This window comes from Silene latifolia, chromosome X (assembly GCF_048544455.1).
Source record: "Silene latifolia isolate original U9 population chromosome X, ASM4854445v1, whole genome shotgun sequence".
In the NCBI taxonomy this organism is placed as follows: Eukaryota; Viridiplantae; Streptophyta; class Magnoliopsida; order Caryophyllales; family Caryophyllaceae; genus Silene; species Silene latifolia.
In genome coordinates, this window is record NC_133537.1 from 277149953 (window position 1) to 277170802 (window position 20850).

At 36.4% G+C, this 20850-nt stretch overlaps 1 protein-coding gene across 1 annotated transcript in view; it reads left to right on the forward strand.

Moving 5' to 3' along the window:
- Positions 1-18862, forward strand: part of LOC141620164 (uncharacterized) — a 49187-nt gene extending 30325 nt beyond the window's left edge. Inside the window, exons 3-8 of the mRNA XM_074437104.1 lie at positions 14361-15464; positions 15874-16228; positions 16423-17210; positions 17270-17971; positions 18033-18409; positions 18562-18862. Of these exons, the coding sequence (XP_074293205.1) occupies positions 14361-15464; positions 15874-16228; positions 16423-17210; positions 17270-17971; positions 18033-18409; positions 18562-18862 (3627 nt within the window). The remainder of the gene's footprint in view (positions 1-14360; positions 15465-15873; positions 16229-16422; positions 17211-17269; positions 17972-18032; positions 18410-18561) is intronic.
- The last annotated feature ends 1988 nt before the right edge of the window (positions 18863-20850 follow it).

The following is a 20850-nucleotide window of genomic DNA, read 5'->3' on the forward strand; positions in this document are numbered from 1 at the left end:
TATCTTATTTATGGCATTGTCGATTAGGACACATCAACGAGAAACGCATTAAAAGACTAGTGTCGACTGGTGTAATTAAACCTTTTGATTTCGAATCATTTGGTACATGCGAATCTTGTCTTCTTGGCAAGATGACTCGTTCACCTTTTCTAGGAAAAGGATCTCGAGCTAGTGAGTTATTGGGTTTAATACATACCGATGTTTGTGGCCCAATGACGATCCCGCTAGAGGTAATTATGACTATTTCATTACTTTTACCGATGACATGAGTAGATATGGGTATATCTACTTAATGAGGTATAAAAGTGAAGCTTTTGATAAGTTCAAAGAGTTTCAGAATGATGTAGAAAACCAATTAAATAAGAAGATTAAAGCATTACGATCAGATCGTGGTGGGGAATATTTAAGCAATGACTTTAAAGATCACCTTATAAAATATGGTATTGTATTTCAGTTAACTCCTCCTGGCACACCACAATTAAATGGTGTGGCTGAAAGGAGGAATCGAACTTTATTAGATATTGTTCGATCGATGATGAGTCAAACAGATTTACCTAAGTCATTCTGGGGTTTTGCCATTTTATCTGCTGTACAATCACTTAATAAAAGTCCCACTAAAGCAACAGACAAAACTCCATATGAGATATGGAAAGGGAAAGTCCCGAATCTGCGATACATGAAAGTATGGGGTTGTGATGCTTATGTCAAGAGCAAGTTTGACGATAAGCTTGCACCTCGTTATGAAAAGTGTATTTTTGTAGGCTACCCTAAGGAAACTTGTGGATATTACTTCTACAATAGTAACGAGAACAAAGTGTTTGTGGCTCGTGAAGCTGTCTTTCTAGAAAAAGAATTTATTTCTAGAAGACAGAGTGGGAGAAAATTTGAACTTGACGAAGTTCAAGAGCCACAAACTGATATGACAATACAGGAAGATGTTCCTTCTACGTTTGAATCGGTTATTGTTCCTTCTGAACCTAGGAGGTTAGAAAGGGTTAGTCGCCAGCCTGATAGATACCTTGGTATTATCGAGGAAGATGGTGACTATGAGGTTTTACTTTTAGAAAGTGATGAACCCAAGACCTATAAAGCAGCTATTATGAGTTCTGACTCTAAGCTATGGCTCGAAGCCATGCAATCCGAAATGGATTCCATGTACGATAATCAGGTATGGGACCTGGTTGACTTACCTAAAGATGTTCGACCTCTTCAGTGTAAGTGGATATTCAAGATTAAAATCGGCATGGATGGACATAAAGATGTCTACAAAGCTAGATTGGTTGCAAAAGGTTTCACTCAGGTTCATGGTTTACACTATGATGAAACTTTTGCACCATTTGCTATGCTTAGATCTGTTCGGATAATGTTAGCGATTGCTGCATTTCATAATTATGAGATATGGCAAATGGTTGTCAAAACCGCTTTCCTGAACGGGTTTCTGGAAGAGGAAGTGTTCATGACACAACCTGAGGGTTTGGTGGATCCTAAAAATCCTAACAAAGTATGCAAACTTAAGAGATCCATTTATGGTCTTAAGCAAGCGTCAAGGAGTTGGAATTATCGTTTTGATCATGTTATTAAACAGAATGGTTTTTCTCGAAGTGTTGAGGAACCATGTTTATACATGAAGTTTAGTGGGAGTAAAGTTGTTTTCTTACTTCTTTATGTGGACGACATATTACTCATTAGGAATGATGTAGATATGCTTGCTTCTGTTAAGAAGTGGTTGGGAAATCACTTCGAAATGAAAGATTTGGGAGAAGCTCAGCGCATCTTGGGTATCCGGATCTATAGGGATAGATCCAAAAGGATATTAGCATTGAGTCAAGAAGCCTATATCGATAAGATTCTTGACCGATTCAATATGAAAAACTCCAAGAGAGGTTTTCTACCTATGGGCGGTGGGATCACTTTGAGTAAGTCACGGTGTCCTCACGAGCCTAAGGATATTGAACGCATGAAATCGATTCCCTATGCTTCCATTGTTGGATCGATCATGTATGCTATGATGTGTTCTCGTCCGATGTCTCGTATGCTTTGAGTATGACGAGTCGTTTGAGAAAACTCCGGTGAGAGTCATTGGATAGCCATCAAGAATATTCGAAGTACTTGAGAAGGACTAAAGATTCATTCTTAGTGTTTGGAGGAGAATCGGAATTACGTATAAGAGGTTATACGGATGCCAGTTTCCAAACCGATAGGGATGATTTGAAATCCCAGCCTGGTTTTGTCTTTTTGTTGAACGGAGGGGCGGTTTCTTTGGAGAAGTTTTAAAGAGTCAGGATCGCCGATTCTACAACGGAAGCTGAGTACATTGCGCCTCGAAGGCTGCAAAAAGGAAATTTGTTTGGATTAGGCAATTTTTAGAGGGTGAAAGTAGTTCGACAAAGTGAGGATCCTATCTCTTTGTATTGTGATAACAGTGGGGCTATTTTTCAAGCAAAAGAGCCCAAGTCTAGTAACAAGTCTAGGCATGTACTTAGGAAATTTCATGTAATTAGAGATTTAATCGAAAGGAAAGAAATTACAGTTTGTAAGGTTGGGACGGTGACAACATCATCGATCCTTTAACCAAGCCATTGTCTCAATCTAAACATGATAGTCATGTAGTTTCGATGGGGTTGAGACGAATGCCAGAACTGTTGCAAATTATATGATATGTAATAATCAAAATATTGTATTTATTATTTCATATATGATAAGTTGCATTTATCGTTATATTCAGTTTTATGTCTGAAATTATATACTTTGTTTTCTCCAAATAGGTTGTAAAGACAATGTCGAACCCTATTAAGTGAACTGGATTAACATTGTATTTAGTCCTTAGTTACTTAATGAGGTGACGTCTCGGAGTGACTAGATTGTAAGGCGATAGATGACGAGTTCGATTGTCATATGGTCATAGTGATGATGGTCGATTACATAGGCATATTGTGAGACAATTTGTCGGACAGTGACCGTTTATAGAGTCCTTTTGTTGCTAGGTCGTGGCGAGGACTTCTATTTATTCCTTCGAGTCAATTCTTTAGACTGGTGACTATTTGTCTGAGTTGGTACGGTTTTCCGGTGGCTTTGGTTTTTGTTCTAGGTCGCACCGTAAAAGGAGGCCGATGAGCATTTACTGGGTCATTGTGATCTGTATCGAACGAAGAAAATAGGTCAACAGGATTGTCCTTTTAAGTCATATTTTATCTCAAGGCTACTCGAGGAGAGATGACTGTGAATGCGTGGCCACGCTCGGATGCGATCTATAGTAGATTATCCGGTCAGACAGTCATTCTCCTGATCGAGGAAACCACTTTATGATATGATGACGTGCAAGAACGACCTGAAAGACATCTTGCATTGAGTGGGAGATATTATTGGACAAGAGAATTGGTAACGCACACTTGTGTCAGACAAGTGGGAGATTGTTGGAGTAGTGTCCTCCACAATGAGTGCGTTTACATATTAAATCTCGTAAAAGGAATATCGGGGATTTATTTTATTTATTTGTCAGCTGGTCATCGTTAATCGGTAATGATTGGCTGACTAGAGTTTGACATTACTGTCGTGTGACGGCGGTGATCAGCTGATCCCTTTAGGTCACACCTATAGGATGACGCCCAAATAGAATAAATTAATTGTTTGTATGAGATACGGAATAATTAATTCCTTGTATTACTTGACTTTTAATTAGTCACGTAAAAGTATTATTTGATGACGGGTTACGAACTCGGGACAAGGAGATTTATTATTTAATTATGTGATATTTAAATAATAAATAATTAGAATTTATTAATTAATTGTTAATTAATTAATTTTATACGATATGAGTTTTTGTTTTGAAATGGAATTAATTAGCTATTTAATTTTTACAAGAGGTTGTAAAATTAGCTAAGTGGGATAATATTGACACATTGTATGTTGATAAAATGGTCTTATGATTACTTAATGGTTAAGTAGTTATTGGTAGTTAATTTGTATTATTTAAGTGTTAAATAATTAAATTAATATTTAATTATGTAAGATAATTAAATATAAGACTTATAATCATTTGTGGGGCAAATGTCGAAAACCGAAATGGACTCAAATATGTCCACTTGACCGATTTTTTGAGAGGACAACAAGTGTCCATTAAGTGGCAATTTCCACTTAGTTTTGTTCCCCATTTTTGCCTATAAATACCCACTTAATCACACCATTTCTTATGTTTGGAAAAAATTGAAGAAAATTTGGTCCTTTTTGTGTGCTTTGGCCGGTTTACCTTCATCACCAAGAGACCAACTTTTCTTCTTATTTTGTTCATCATTTTTCATCTTAAAACACATATAAAAACTAACTAATAATATTATCAAAGTAATAATATTAATTAGTACATCAAATATACAATTACAAGGTTACTACTATTATTAACTAGTTATTAATTTTAGTAGTATTTTGGGTTATTCTTGGTTGCCACCAAAGGAGATTACCTATATTGGTAATTGGTGTTCTTGGAGGATCATCCATAGTTGCATAGCTCAAGAACTATAAAGGTAGGAGACCTTTATAGTGCCCATATTTTGCCTTATAGCAATGTAAGGAACTTTTGTCTTAAGATGGTTTAATACCATATTTTATACATTTTATTTGCATGCATGTAGATTTAGACCACATTAAATTAATTTGTAATTTTAATATCATAAGATGAGTATTAATTTGGTCTAAATAACTAACAAAGATGCCTTGAACAAATTGGGTGTCCTTGAACAAACAAAAGCCTTCTTTGAAGCCATGGGGTTGGGAAAATTGTTTGCTACAAGAGAATTGACATACCCCTCCCTTACCTTGGAATTCTTGAGTTCTTTGAAAGTGACTAAGGTAGAGACTAGAGAATACATCGAGTTTCGCCTTGCCAATGTGAATAGGCGCATCACCTTTGATGTTTTGAGTAAAGCATTAGGTCTTAGTGATACACCTCATTATTATAAGAAGCCCGAAAAATATGACCCCGCTCCTCTTTGGGAGGCGATTTCCGGGAAGAAATTTGAGAACTTTCATGCTAGTCGCGCTCTATTAGTCCACCATCCGGGCATTAGAGTGTGGCACAAGGTCATCGGGAATACTATTATTGCAAGAAAAGACACTAACCACTTTACCAAGCTCGATTGTGTTCTCCTTGAGTCGGCCTTAAATATTGGAAGGGAATTCACCAAGCCTTACAATGCTCTAAGGCTTTTGGTGGAAAGTTGGCTCAATGTTGATTGTGGAAAGCAAGGCACCGCTTTTATCGTAAATGGAGGTCTAGTTACTCTCTTGGCCAAGTACTTTGATCCGAACTTCAACAAGGATAGCAAGTATGTGGCGAAAAAAGGGGGTCATCTCATTGACATGGATGCCATGATTAACAAGTACAAGTGGGTTACCCATAATCCTCTTGACACCAAATATGGGTGGTTCACCAATGATGCTAGATCTTTTACTTTGCCTTCCAAGATATGCCGCTTGAGTGTTCATAGAACAAACTACCTTCTTCCTCTCTCAAAGGAAGCTGAGTACATCATCCGTCAACAAAGGGGTGAAATTGAAATGCCCTCCTCCTCCATTGTCACACCACCCTATCCATTTAAATATCAAGAGTTCAAACCTGAAGGTGTTGAAGTGGGCAATGACTACATGACTCTACTTATGCAAGAGATGCACAAACAAGCTTATAAGGACCGGGAATATGCATACTTGGCCCAATATCCACCCCTCCTTCATTTAGCTAGGCAAGGACTACTTGATCCTTCATGTCCTTTGCCTAGTTGGGCGGATAAGGAAGTCTTCTTTCCAAGTGCATCTAGGGGTGAAAGACCGGGTGACGATGAGGTTGTCGGTGATGAGGTCGTTGTTGATGAGGGCATTGATGAAGAGGTAAATGAAGAAGAAGAGGCTAATGAATATGATGAAGAAAGTGATGAAGGAAGGGAGCAAGGAAGTGAAGAGAAAAGTGGAGATGAGTCCACTTCTATTGAGGAAGATGATGACAATGATGATATGGTGGAAGACTAGCAAGCTTTGGAGGCTCCTACCCTCTTAAGGTTTGTCTACTTCTTTCTTTGTTTTATTTATTTTATCTTGATCATAGTTGGAGAGTCCTAGCAACATAGAGGACTAACACCTCGGCCCCATTGAAGTGTTCTTATTTCATTGTTCCCACTTTTGAAAATCCAAAATGACAATTTAGTTTCATGCATTGCATCTTGTGTGCATGAACTACCCCATACTTTAAGACATTAGAAATAATGTCTATCTCGGTTTGGGGAAGTACATGCATACGCAACGGGAGGTAATCTAAATTACACTCTCCGTCATAAACAAAAACCCATGCATCATGTAGTATAGATTAATATAGCTTGCATGTAGTGTAGAATTCATGCATCATGCTTGCATAGTTTCCCATCATTTTGGGCATTGAGGACAATGCCCATGATAGTGTGGGGATGGGGAATTCTAACTTAACTTTTATTCAAAAAACCAAAAAAAATCAAAAAATTTGAAAATCCAAAAACAAGTTCATTTCCTTTGTAGTGTAGACTTGTATATATTGTTGTATATATTGTATTTGTTCTATCCTTGTTCACATTGATCGACTACGCCACATCCGAGACATGAGGATATTGAAGACCGCATGGTATGATCTTTCCAATCTCCTTTTTCCTCTTTATGTTAATGACTATGTGGCTTTATTTTGATTGATGCGGTATAACAATGTGAATTTAGGACTTGCATTTAGTTTATATGGCATATTAGTTGGTAGAATCATTTGCATTAGGATGTTTATATGCTAGTTGCATCATGGCTTGTAGTTTGCATGTTAGAAAATTTTGCGAAACCGTCTACTTGGGAAACTTGACAAGTGTACATAGGCCCTAGTAGATGCTTTTTCTTATTAAGACTTTTCTTGTTAGAATACTTGTAAAACACCCTAGGATGTGTCATGCTAGTATCCTTTGACCCATGGATTAAGGCCTAGTCAAGAGTACCTTGTGGTGTGATAACTCCTTGGCTACCGTTTATTCCAAGGTGACCCTTGAAACCATGCATCCATCATCCATGTTCTACCATACATTTTGTCATCAAAAAGGGAATGGGCACAAAAATTGTTCAAAAGTTTGCAAAATGCATCAAATGAAAAGAGGAGCAAAAATAGACTCCTAATGCTTCAAATATAAGGCACCCTCACTACATATGGGGTGACTTTGAAAATATTCAAAAGAAATGCAAAAAGTTGTCAAGTATTGAATTGCCAAAAATCAAAAGAAATGGCAAAATAAAGTGTTCTCAAATGTTACATGCCACAAGAAATTGGGGGGGAAAACAAAAACAAAAGCAAACTCCAAAAATGAAACTCAAAAATCTATCGATCCCTTTATCCATCGTATCCATTTTTGTGCATGGTAGAGAGGGGACGACCCTTCTTCTTGTCTAGGCAAGAGGGGGAATTTCGCGATCCTCCAGTGTTTCTAACACCATAGGGATTCTATTCTTGACGAAAGCATTTAACGATTGAGGACAAAGGTACCCTAGCTTGACACAATTTGGAGGTGATTTATTGGTATCCTTCTAGGCTTAGTAGTTTGAAGAAATTGCATCTATGAAGGAGTGTGTACCCTTGAATTGCTTCCCTTGTAGATAATTTCCGCCACTTAGATGAGGAAAGTGGCTATTCTTTTGTAGATGCATCTATTACTTGATTTTGTGTGCTTAATGTTTGGATGTGTCGCCATTTTGGCAAGACCCACCTTGCCTTGCAAGAAGACATCCTACCTCATGGTTGTCTTGTTGTGAGTTGAAGGGGCGGAGTGAGACCCGCTAATTGTCTCATGTCGGCTATGCTATTAGGTTAGTTTAAATAACGGTCCTAGTCTTTGTCACCTCTTTACTCGGGACGAGTAAAGGTTCGGTTTGGGGATATTTGATGTGACCATAATTAGAGCATATTTAGTCCCCGAATTAGCCTTGTTCCCATGCTTTTTAGTGCATATTTGGGTCATTTATTATCTTTAGTCCGTTGTTTTGCATATTCTTTGAGGTTTTGTGTCCTTGGTAGGAAAGGAGTGCAAAGCTTGCATTTTCATGGCAAAATGAAGCTAAATTGATTGAATTCAATGACCAAGCATCAAAGAGAAGACAAGATTAGAAGGCCTTTGTACATACTATAGTAGATGGGCAATGAGGAGAAAAGATCCTTGCATCCCCGAGGAAATCCTCAAGGATTTTATGAAGAAAAAGGAAGAAAAGAAGAAGGAAAGAAGCTGTAAGACAATCCGAGCGGATTGTCCACCAGACGCCCGTCCAGCACCCACAATCCGAGCGTCTTCCTCCACAAGACGCCCGTCCAAAACACCCAGAATCCGCCCGTCTTCCCCTTCTGGACGCCCGTCAAGAATCACCCAAATCCGCCCGTCCCGTGCCCTGGACGCCCGGATTCTCTAACAGCCTTTTCGTCTTCTACAAGCTTCAAGGAAGGATACGCATATTTTTCTAAGACCGGCGAAAAGGAGACCGGAGTCTCCCTAGAGACCGGCGATTCCTCAAGGACTTAATCGTCATTTAAGCCCTTAGTAAACCCTAATCTATGTAACTAATCCCCACTATAAATACCCCATTAGGCTAATTAGAAGAGTATGTTCTTCTTAGCAATCTTTAGTGTAGTTAATATCAATCAAATCTCTCTTTAATCTTGTAATCAACATTTAATCAAGTTTTAATACAAGTTTCATTTCCTTAATCTCTCTTTTGTTCATCCTTTGTTTTGGGTAATTGAAGATTATTTGGGTTATTATTGGGAGATTGACAACCTTCTAATCTATCATCAAGTACTTCTATTATTCTTTGCTTCATTATTGGAATCATTAGTAGGTATAATTCTCTTAATCTTTTTTTTTTAATTATTGTTAATCATTTTCATTTATTCATCATGTTTCACTTTGTTGGTATGATTGACAACCTTGCTAGCATGTTCAACATGATAATGAGTGAGTAGTTTCCTTAGCTAGGGTTAATGGGTAATTAGGGGAAACCAACATGGGGGATGATTCATGCTTAATTTAATATGTTTTCATAGTTTATTTGCTTGCTTGTTGTAATCTCAACTTATGCACATGTTATGTTTGATGAAATGCGAGCCTATGAATCCTTGCATTTTTTACCCATCACCTATCTTTTCAATGAGACTTGAAAGACATAAACCAACTCGAGTCTCATTAGACCATGCATATAGTTGAGTAGGGAAGATTAAGTCGACTTGTAGGTGTTGTACAATCTAATCGATTCGGCTCCGGGACCCAAACTTTCCTAGGATTGTAAGATATAAACCAACTCAATCCATCACAACAATAATTGCTTGCTTATAATTTGAGAATATGTTTGTATGATCAATTCCCATGAATCCCCTATGACCCCATGATACCCTAGTGCTTTTTATCAATTGTTTACATCCCTTTTATTTCATCTTGCTTGTTTACTTTCATTGCTATTTAGTTTAGTGATCTTCTACTTCAAACCCCAAATTGTGACACCCTTAGATACCACTAGTTGCAATAGAAAATCTCATCTCAATTCCCGTCCCTTGGGATCCGACCTTTACTTGCCTCTTTACTAATTGTAGAGTTGTTCGTGAAGTTATAAATTGTGTTTGATTGGATGTGTGACGACCAACTCTTGTCCTATCAGCGGGCGGGATTAGGTGTTCAGTAAAAGGACTTCCTAATACGTACCCTCACCCCTTACTCCAGATCTCTGTGAACATCCGTGTTCATTGGAATCCACGAGTGTCATTCTAGACATAGAATTCTAAGGGTACGAGTTCTTAGTGTTCATGTCACTTCTTTGTGTCTTAACATGACACGAGGTATTAGAACGGTTTCAATTTCCCATAAAAATTGGTGGCGACTCCACAAAATGCAAACGTTTGTCCCAAGCGCCCCCATGGCCCATGTCCACAAATAGGTAATCCTCGCTGCTAGTGGAGGATCACAGCCAATCCCCACCTAAGCCCCGCTCATCAACGAGCGATAACCCTGTTCATTAATGTGCACATCCCCTTCTGTGGCGTGTTCCACAGAGGGCGAAACTAGAGCGTAAAGCCACTCATGTAAGTGACTCCACTCAACAACCATCACAACAACCACACCAACTCCAACGCTCCAACAATGATCAGCAGATAATCAATCGTACACATTATAAACATAATCTTAAATCAATTAACGGTAACTGAGCAGGGAAACCCTACCTTTCCGCAATCCAAGCACACACATACCATCACTATAAACCCTTCCCCGAAATTAACCCAAAACAATAATTAGGGCCAAACCCTAAAAGACAACCTATTAGCTGATTACAAAGAACTAGAGACTTACCAAAGAAATCGAGACAAGCGACGGAAGTGTAGACTTGCGATCGATCAATTAGCCTTGAGAGTGATTAGGGTGATTAGAGAGATATGAGCGTCATTGAGTTTTTGGTAAAATGATTTAGAAATCGTAAAAGCGTAATTTATAATAATCCCTAATCACCTTAACCAAACCGCGTAATTAAACCCGTCAGGCCGGATACTTGGTTGAGTATAGAGTATACTCGACCGAGTATCCTCTACTCGATCGAGTATTCCCATACTCGGACGAGTATTCCTGGGCAGTAAACTGTCCAGAAACACACGACACACTTACTCGGCCGAGTAAGCCATATTCCGCCGAGTAACCCACTTAGAAAACCGTAGTATTACAAAAAATCTCAATGCTATCATGACATTATCCGAAATCGCTCGCCCGGGTGTAAAGGCGCTTTGATTTTCCGAAACAATCTCACCAAGGAACAACTTCAGCCGGTTTGCAAGAACTTTAGACACTAATTTATATGCGACATTGCAAAGGCTAATGGGCCGAAAATCACGTATTTTATCAGGGAATTTTTTCTTCGGAATAAGTACAATATTTGTCTTGTTCAAGTCTTTTGGTGACCGGTCACCACGCAAAATAGCCAGAATTGTACCAATCACCTCCGGACCCACCGAACCCCAATAGGTTTGATAGAAAAACCCATTCATACTGTTAGGCCCCGGCGCTTTCAAAGGGTGCATTTGGTTCAGGGCGTCCACCACTTCTTCTTCTGTGTATTCACGGTAAAGCTGGGCATTCATATAATCCGTAACCCTATGCCCCAGACCCGACAACACCTCAGCTGGGACGGTTGGATTAGACGATAAAAAGAGGTCTTGGAAATATGAATTCGCTACATGTGCCACGGCCTCATCCCCTTCCCGTGTAATACTATCATCGTCAACTAGTTTAGCAATGTAGTTCTTACGCTTTCTTTCACCGGCTCTAGTGTGGAAAAATTTTGTATTTTTTTTTCTCCGTCTTTCAACCAAAGAGCACGGGGCCGCTGCCTCCAATATTGTTCTTCTTGCCGTCTTAAGTTAGCCAATTCAACAACGAGTTTCTTCCTTTTGTGGACATTCTCGGCCGTTCTTGTGCTCTCATTTAGCTTCCCCAACTGTTTTAGTTTCCGCCTAATATTCCTCCTGATACTATTTATATTCGCACCCTTCCAAGCTCGCAGCTCTCTCCCACACTCCTCTAACACCCTCACCAGGTTTCCCCTCCCTCGCTCTACACCCCGTTCTACAGCCTCATCACACCCATCTTCTCCAACCCACATTTGCTCGAACTTGAAGTTTCGTGGCCTTTCCCCTCCACTCTCCCTCCTATTCAAAACTAGCTTAATAGGAGCGTGATCCGACCACTCTCGAGCTAGGTAAAAGAGTCTAGCAAACGAGAAAAGATCGGACCAAGTAGACGTGCATAGAGCCCTATCAATCATGCTTTGGCGGTTTGCTTCACCTGGTTGACCGTTATCGAAAGAGAAATTATACCCCTCCCACGGAACATCCCTCAGGCCACAATCATCAATAGCATCTCAAAAATTGTTCATTTGCCATTGCGGTCTGCTTCCTCCTTTCATTTCTGTCGAATATAAGATTTTATTAAAATCACCCATATAATCTAATAAAGTATTGACATTTTACTAAAAAATTAGTTCTTATAAGACGGACTTTTACCGCTTTTTTATTGTTTGTAATAATCATTTGTATTTGGATACCATTTTACATAATCCGTGATTATTTTGCAACTTTTGCGCCATTTGTACTTATATATAATGTTATACTAGTTTGAAAGTCCGTACTTCGTACGGGCTAATGACCTTGATTATTTTAAAACTAAGTTATAAAACATTATCAAACTAGTATTGGTGCCTGGCTACGCCCTGGCTACCTCTATTTACCATTAAAATTTATTTTCAATTAAATAAAATTACTTTAAAGTTGCATAACTTATAAATTTATGTTTAATATATTTTTCTATGTCATATGTTAAAATAACGATGAAATAAATTAAGAGATAAATTCACTACTCCCGCTATTAATATTTTATTTAAATCAGTTAGTTAGCTAATTGTTCATATATGCTTTCTTTTGTTGTTAGTATTGTTACTTTTATTACATTTGTATTACTACGGTTACTTTCATTACTCCCGCTGTAATTATTGTTACTTTCACTACTGCCGCATGAATATTGATAATTTCACTACTCCCGTTGTTGCTTCTATTATTTTCACTACTCCCCTTGCTAATATAGTTACTTTGACTATTTGTGATTACTAACATATTATTATATCCAATGTCAGTACAATTATTTTCCTACTAACATAATTACTTTTACTATTTAGCCATGCATTTTTAAGAGGTTATATAAATATATTACATATATGCATTAAATCAATCGAAATAATCATAGAATATTATATCTTTTGGAAATCTAGCTTGATTTATTTATCTTTTAATAACTTTAAAATATAACCTACTTATATTATATTTGTGTATGTTAAATAGTTGTATAATTATATGATTATACTAATTAATAACAACATAAGTAAGCCATGTTTATTTTAAGGAAAATAACCATATTTTGATATTCTCTAACGTTATACTTCGGCCAAAACTATATAATATTTACATTGAAGTCCCTTGGTCGGGTCCATCACACAGTGCTATCGACTAAAACTACATAGTATAATTAAGTTGTATAAATTTATTTAATTATATTGAAGTCCCTTGGTTTCTGGAATATATATATATAATATTGATAGGTGTTCCAAAGTTCAAATCCGGGTGTCACATAATTCTAAAAAAAATAATATCCTAATCCCTTAAGGTCTCGTGATACGTACTTGATTCTAAGCATTAAGTAGCCTTTAAAGCTTTGTTATCTCGAATTCTAGAAAAATTTATTAAGTACTAATCATCATAAGTGTAAGGGAATCGTGACGCTTTGATAGCCCTTATGATTAATATAAAGACAAGTGTGAAATTAATAAATAGTTTACATTTACTGTATTTTGTGAGGAGGGGATAAAGTAAATGTAAACTATTGACTGGGACGGAGAGAGTATATATATTTTGGTTGAACCATATATCTACCCTTCAAATATGGACAATTTACTTACACATGTCATGCTTTTTAATTAGTTATTTCAAATTTTTTTGTTCAATTAATAAGACCACCTTACATAATAATAATAATAATAATAATAATAATAATAATAATAATAATAATAATAATAATAATAATAATAATAATAATAATAACAATAATAACAATAATAACAGTAATAATAATAATAACAGTAATAATAATAATAACAGTAATAATAATAATAACAGTAATAATAATAATAACAGTAATAATAATAATAATAATAATAATAATAATAATAATAATAATAATAATAATAATAATAATAATAATAATAATAATAATAATAATAATAATAATAATAATAATAATAATAATAATAATAATAATAATAATAATAATAATAATAATAATAATAATAATAATAATAATAATAATAATAATAATAATAATAATAATAATAATAATAATAATAATAATAATAATAATAATAGCAACAATAGCAACAATAATAATAATAATAATAACAACAATAATAAGAATAATAATAAGAATAATAACAATAACAATAACAATAACAATAACAATAACAATAACAATAACAATAACAATAACAATAACAATAACAATAACAATAACAATAACAATAATAATTATGAGATGTTTTCTAGAGATAGAGAGAGAAGGAGATTTTCTCTGAATTTCATGACCTACAATTTAGAGCCGCTGTCAGCTTCAACAATGGCGGTTATGACATTTAGCGATAATCAATTCTGATCTTTAGCTTCATCTAGTACTCAAAACAAATCAAAAAACTCAAAAAAATCTACGAATACAAATAAGGAGACTATTGTTTCTTCCTCAACTGTCTCAACTCAGGATAAAAATGAAAAACAGACAGGTCAGGCTTCAAGTTCTAAGGGTCCTATTTTAGCGGATGCTCGAAAGTCTAAATCTTTGGGGGAGCTGAATGGGATACCGATTCTTAACTTGGGTGATGTTGTTGAGGCTCCAGGTCCTTTTGGTTGGTCGATGAGAAAAGGTGGTAAGGATATACCTATCATGGAGCCAATTACAGAGGAGGCAGAACCTGTGGATATGCTCCAATTTTCGCAGGCTGATATTCATAATGAGGTAGAATTTTGGAAAAAATATGTTTATTGTTATATCCTTGGTGCTAACCCTCCATGGGAGATCATTGAGGATTATGTGTATCAAGTTTGGCAGGAGTTTAAGATTGATAGAGTCTCTTTTATGGATAATGGTATCTTTTTGGTGAGACTTCAATCTTCTGAATGTAAGGAGGCTTTGTTATCTTCTGGGTATTATATGTTTGATAACAAACCCATTGTTATAAAGCCATGGAATGTTGATGTTGAGTTGGTTAAGGCGAAAGTGGATGTTGTGCCTGTGTTGATTAAGATGGCAGGAATTCCTCTAAAATTCTGGGGGGATTGTCTTCCAAAAATTGCAGGTCTGGTTGGTAAGTTTGTGAATAAGGATAAGGCCACTGAAGATCGTGTTCGACTGAGTCAGGCTAGAGTTATGGCTGAGTTGCAGGTTGATCAGGCTCTACCTGATAAAGTGAAATTCCTAGATGAAACTGGGAAAGTGGTGGAGGTGAGGGTTGAGTATGAATGGTTGCCTGTTACATGTAGTTTGTGCAAGGGTATGGGGCATGTGAAGGAGAAATGTAGAAAATCTACTCAGAAACCCAGAGTCAAGGCAGTTCAGAACAAACCTCAGAAGGTGTGGAGGCCTGTTCAGAAGGCTCAAGTCACTCCTCCTGTGACTGAACCTCAGAACCAGCTGTTTACTCCTGAAGTGTTCCCTCCTCTGGTTCGTACTGTTAAATCTACCCCAGCAAGGACTATAATGAGAATGAATAAACAAGGTGGGCCTGTTGGTGCTAGGGGTACTGGCAGTGTAGGGCCATTTACATTTATTGAGGCTTTGAACAAACTGGCTACACCAAAGGAGAGTGTAGGTCAGAGTCGTAAGGATCCCCCCCGCTATCTGGTTTTAAATGCATAGTATGGGCTTTTGGAATATTAGGGGTTTGAATGATATGAATAAACAGAAGATAGTTAAGTGGTTTATGCAAAATAATGGTGTGGGCTTGTTTGGCTTACTTGAAACCAAAATAAAACCTAGTAATTTGTTAAAGAGACTTACTACTTTATGTGATAGGTGGAGTATTTCAACTAATTGTAGTTGGCATAAAGGGGGGAGGATTTGGGTTTTCTGGAAACTTGAGTGCTTCTCTATTTAATTTCTTGATTATGGTGCTCAATATATTCATATGAGGGTGAATTCTTCTACTGATGGAAAGGAGTTTTTGTTGACTATGATTTATACTCATAATGATGTTTCTGAGAGGCAATCTTTATAGAATTTTCTCAAAAATGTTGCTGGGTCTTGTAGTCTTCCTTGGCTTTGGCTAGGGTATTTCAACACCGTCTTGTCTCCAGTAGAAAGGTTAGGTGGTAACTCTACTAAAGTGGAGATGGAACAGTTTCAGGATTGTGTGTCCATTTGCTGTATGGAGGATGTCCAAGCTACTGGGGCTTTATTCACCTGGTCTAATAAACAGGACCCTGTGGATAGAGTCTATAGTAGACTTGATAGAGCTATGGGAAACTTAGAGTGGGTTGAAGAATTTGATGATTATTGGGCTCACTTTCATCCACCTGGTCTATTTGATCATTCTCCTTGTACTCTATCTGATAGGAAGAGTGGGTTGCAAGGTAAGAAGTGTTTCAAATACTTCAATATGTGGGGGCAATCTGAGATGTTTAGAGTGTCAGTGAAGTTTGGCAAAGGCAGTTTAGGGGTACCAAGATGTTTCAAGTGATTAAAAAATTGAAGGCCCTCAAACCTGTACTTAAAAATCTTAGCAAATCTTGCTTTTCAAATATTGAAAATAGCTACAATATTACAGTGGTATTGTTGGAAAATATTCAAAAAGAATTGGTTAATAAGCCTGGTAATACAGATCTGATGCAGCAGGAGCATGATGTGGCACAAGAATTGAAAGAACTCCTTGCTGCAAGGGATAATTTTTTGGTTCAAAAGGCTAAAATCCAGTGGTCTTTGGAGGGAGACATTAACACTGCGTTTTTTCATAACTCTATTAGGAAAAGAATGATACAGAACAAGGTTTTGAGTATTGAAGATCAGAATGGGATTGTCTGTACTGATGGTGAACAAATTCAACAGGCTGTCCTGAGTTACTACATGGAGTTGTTGGGTTCTCAGACTTCAACTGTGCCTGTTAATGTTCATGTAGTTAGAAGAGGGAAGTGTTGTACTGAGAGTCACTGGGAGGCATTGAATAGACCTGTTACTGCAGATGAGGTGAAGAAGGCTCTTTTTAGTATTCCAAAGGATAAATCCCCTGGACTTGATGGATACACCAGTCAATTTTTCAGGGACTCATGGGATCTTACTGGTGGTGATGTTACTGCTGCTATTCTGAATTTTTTTGCGACTGGGAAGTTACTAAACGAGATGAATGCCACTCTAATTACTTTGATACCTAAGGTGGATAGGCCTGTTAGTGTGAAACATTTCAGGCCTATAGCATGCTGCAATGTGATTTACCAGACCATTTCCAAAATTCTTTGTTCTAGAGTAGCTGGGATTTTACCTGACATTATTAGCAACAACAAAGGAGCTTTTGTTCAAGGAAAGAGTATTTTGGAAAATATTTTAATTTGCCAAGACTTGGTTAGATGTATAATAGGAGGAATGTCTCCCCAAGATGTATGTTTAAGTTGGATCTGCAGAAAGCTTATGATACTATTGAGTGGGGTTTCCTGGATCAAATGTTGAGTGCTCTAAACTTCCCTGAGAAAACTAGGCAACTAATTATGACATGTGTAACTTCCACTAGTTTTTCTCTTAATCTGAATGGAGCTTTGTTTGGGTATTTTAAAGGCAAGAGAGGGTTAAGGCAAGGGGATCCCATCTCTCTCTTGCTATTTACCATTTGTATGGAGTACCTGACAAGAGTGTTGGATTATGCTACTTATAAATGGACTTTTAGGTTTCATCCTTTGTGTAAGGTTCTGAGGTTGAACCATCTCCTATTTGCAGATGATTTATTGTTGTTTTGCAAAGGGGATACTCAGTCTATTATGCTTTTGCTTAGAGCATTCTCTACGTTCTCTGCTACTTCTGGTCTGAAGGTGAATGCTGCTAAGTCTAAAGTTGTTTTTAGGGGTGTGCCTGAGAGTATGAGAGCTGAGATTCTCCAAATTTCTTGTTTTAAGGAAGGGGATCTCCCTTTTAAGTACTTGTGGATCCCTATCCAGGCTGGGAGATTAACTAAGCTGGACAGTAACATCTTGGTTGAGAGAGTTGTGGCCAGAATTAGAAGCATTGGGGCTAGAAAATTGAGCTATGCAGGAAGACTTACTCTAGTCAATTCTGTTTTGAATACCTTACACAACTATTGGGGATCCATTTTCTTGATCCCAAAGGCTGTGGTAAAGAGAATTGAGGCCATATGCAGAAGTTTTTTTTTGGGATGGTGGGTCTGAATATCAGAGGGCCCCCTTGATTGCCTGGGATAGGGTCTGCTGCAGGAAACAAGAAGGTGGTTTGGGTGTCATAAAAGGTGAGAATTGGAACATTGCAAGTGTTGGGAAATTGGTGAATTTGTTGTATACTAATGCTGACAGGTTATGGGTTCAGTGGGTTCATCATATCTACTTAAAAGATCAGGAATGGCATAACTATGTTCCCCCTACTGATTCCAACTGGAATTGGAGGAACATATGTAAGGTTAAGGGTTTGATGTCCAGTGGGTATGTGAATAACCATTGGATTCATGATCCTAAGGGTTATAGCATTAAGTCTGGTTATGGTTTGTTGCAGGGAGGACACCCCTCTGTTGGATGGTATAAGGATGTCTGGGATGCATGGTGCTTCCCTAAGCATTCTATTATTTGTTGGTTGATTCAGCATGAGGCTCTTAACACATGTGAGAAAATGTCATTGGGATTTGCAGATCGTGTGATAATCAATGTGTGTTGTGTGAAAATGGGACTGAAACACATGAGCATCTCTTTTATAGGTGCAAATATGGTGAGCAGATTAAGAATCAGCTGGAGCAATGGTTACAGATTCAGCTTGATCCAAATTGTATGGGAATTTATATGCTTCAGCAGAGAGTGTGCAGGATGGCTCTTGCAGCTTTCTGGTGTTGCTTATGGATTGAAAGAAATTCTTGCAGGATGGAACAAAGACTTAAGTGTCCTGAGAGATTGGTGCAGGAAATAAAAAGATTGCTACGTGCTCGGATACAATTGAAGCTTGCAGGAGGTGTTAGACTGCAGGACAAAAATTGGCTGCAAAAGTTAGATATTATTGTATAAGTAGTAGGCATTGAAAATGTCTTGATCATTGGAGTGTATGGAACCTATGTAATCTTGATTGAAAATTTAAGTAATACAACAAGCTCCCATTTAACCAAAATAATAATCATAATAATAATAATAATAATAATAATAATAATAATAATAATAATAATAATAACAATAACAACGACAATAATAATAACAACGACAACGATAACGACGACGACAACGATAATGATAACGACAACGATAACGACAACGACAACGACAACGACAACGACAACGACAACGACAACGACAACGACAACGACAACGACAACGACAACGACAACGACAACGATAACGATAACGACAACGATAACGATAACGATAACGATAATAACGATAATAACGATAATAACGATAATAACAACAATAACCACCAAATAATAACAATAACAACAACAATAATAACAACGATAATAACGATAATAACAACAATAACACCAAATAACAACAATAACACCAAATAACAACAATAATAATAGTAATAATAATAGTAATAGTAGTAATAGTAGTAATAGTAGTAATAATAGTAGTAGTAATAATACTAATAATAATAGTAGTAGTAGTAGCAGCAACAACAATAACACCAAATAATAACAATAACAACAACAATAATAACAACGATAATAACGATAATAACAACAATAACACCAAATAACAACAATAACACCAAATAACAACAATAATAATAGTAATAATAATAGTAATAGTAGTAATAGTAGTAATAGTAGTAATAATAGTAGTAGTAATAATACTAATAATAATAGTAGTAGTAGTAGCAGCAGCAACAACAACAACAACAACAACAACAACAACAACAACAACAACAACAACAACAACAACAACAACAACAACAACAACAACAACAACAACAACAACAACAACAACAACAACAACAACAACAACAACAACAACAACAACAACAACAACAACAACAACAACAACAACAACAACAACAACAACAACAACAACAACAACAACAACAACAACAACAACAACAACAACAACAACAACAACAACAACAACAACAACAACAACAACAACAACAACAACAACAACAACAACAACAACAACAACAACAACAACAACAACAACAACAACAACAACAACAACAACAACAACAACAACAACAACAACAACAACAACAACAACAACAACAACAACAACAATAATAATATTTCTTACAAAAAAATAATAATAATAATAATAACAATAATAACAATAATAACAATAATAACAATAATAATAATAATAATAATAATAATAATAATAATAATAATAATAATAATAATAATAATAATAATAATAATAATAATAAGGGAAAATGGCAAACTACTACCTATTATAGTTAGTAATTTTCAAAATACTACATAATATACTTAATTTTTCAAAATACTACCTATATAGTTACAACTCTTCTCAAATTGCTACCAAATAAGCTAAACTAGGTTCTAATTGAGGTTAAATCATCAAAAAAATCTGAAATTAATGTAGTATATTATCCATTTTGCCCATCTTTACCCACTTAAACTCACCACCATCACCAAAGTCCCACCATGTTAGATCACCACCAATACCTCTACCACCTAACCATGGTATCGTTATCACCCCTAATTAGCCATGCCGCACATTCTAACAAGGGTAGATGTTAGGGTGTGGTGGGTGGATGTTGATAGTAGTGGTGGGTAGATGAATATTATGAAAAAGGAAAGATTGGAATAAGGGGTAGGATTATTAATAAGGGTATAATGGGGTAGATTATTTAGAATTGAATTAATAGAGGAGAAATTAATGAAAATCATCTTATAATGGTTAATTAAGACCTTATCTAGGTTATTAGGTATCAATTTGGCAAGAGTTGTAACTATATAGGTAGTATTTTGAAGAAAACATTATAATATGTAGTATTTTGAAAAATCTTAACTATAATGGGTAGTAATATGCAAATCAGCCTAATAATA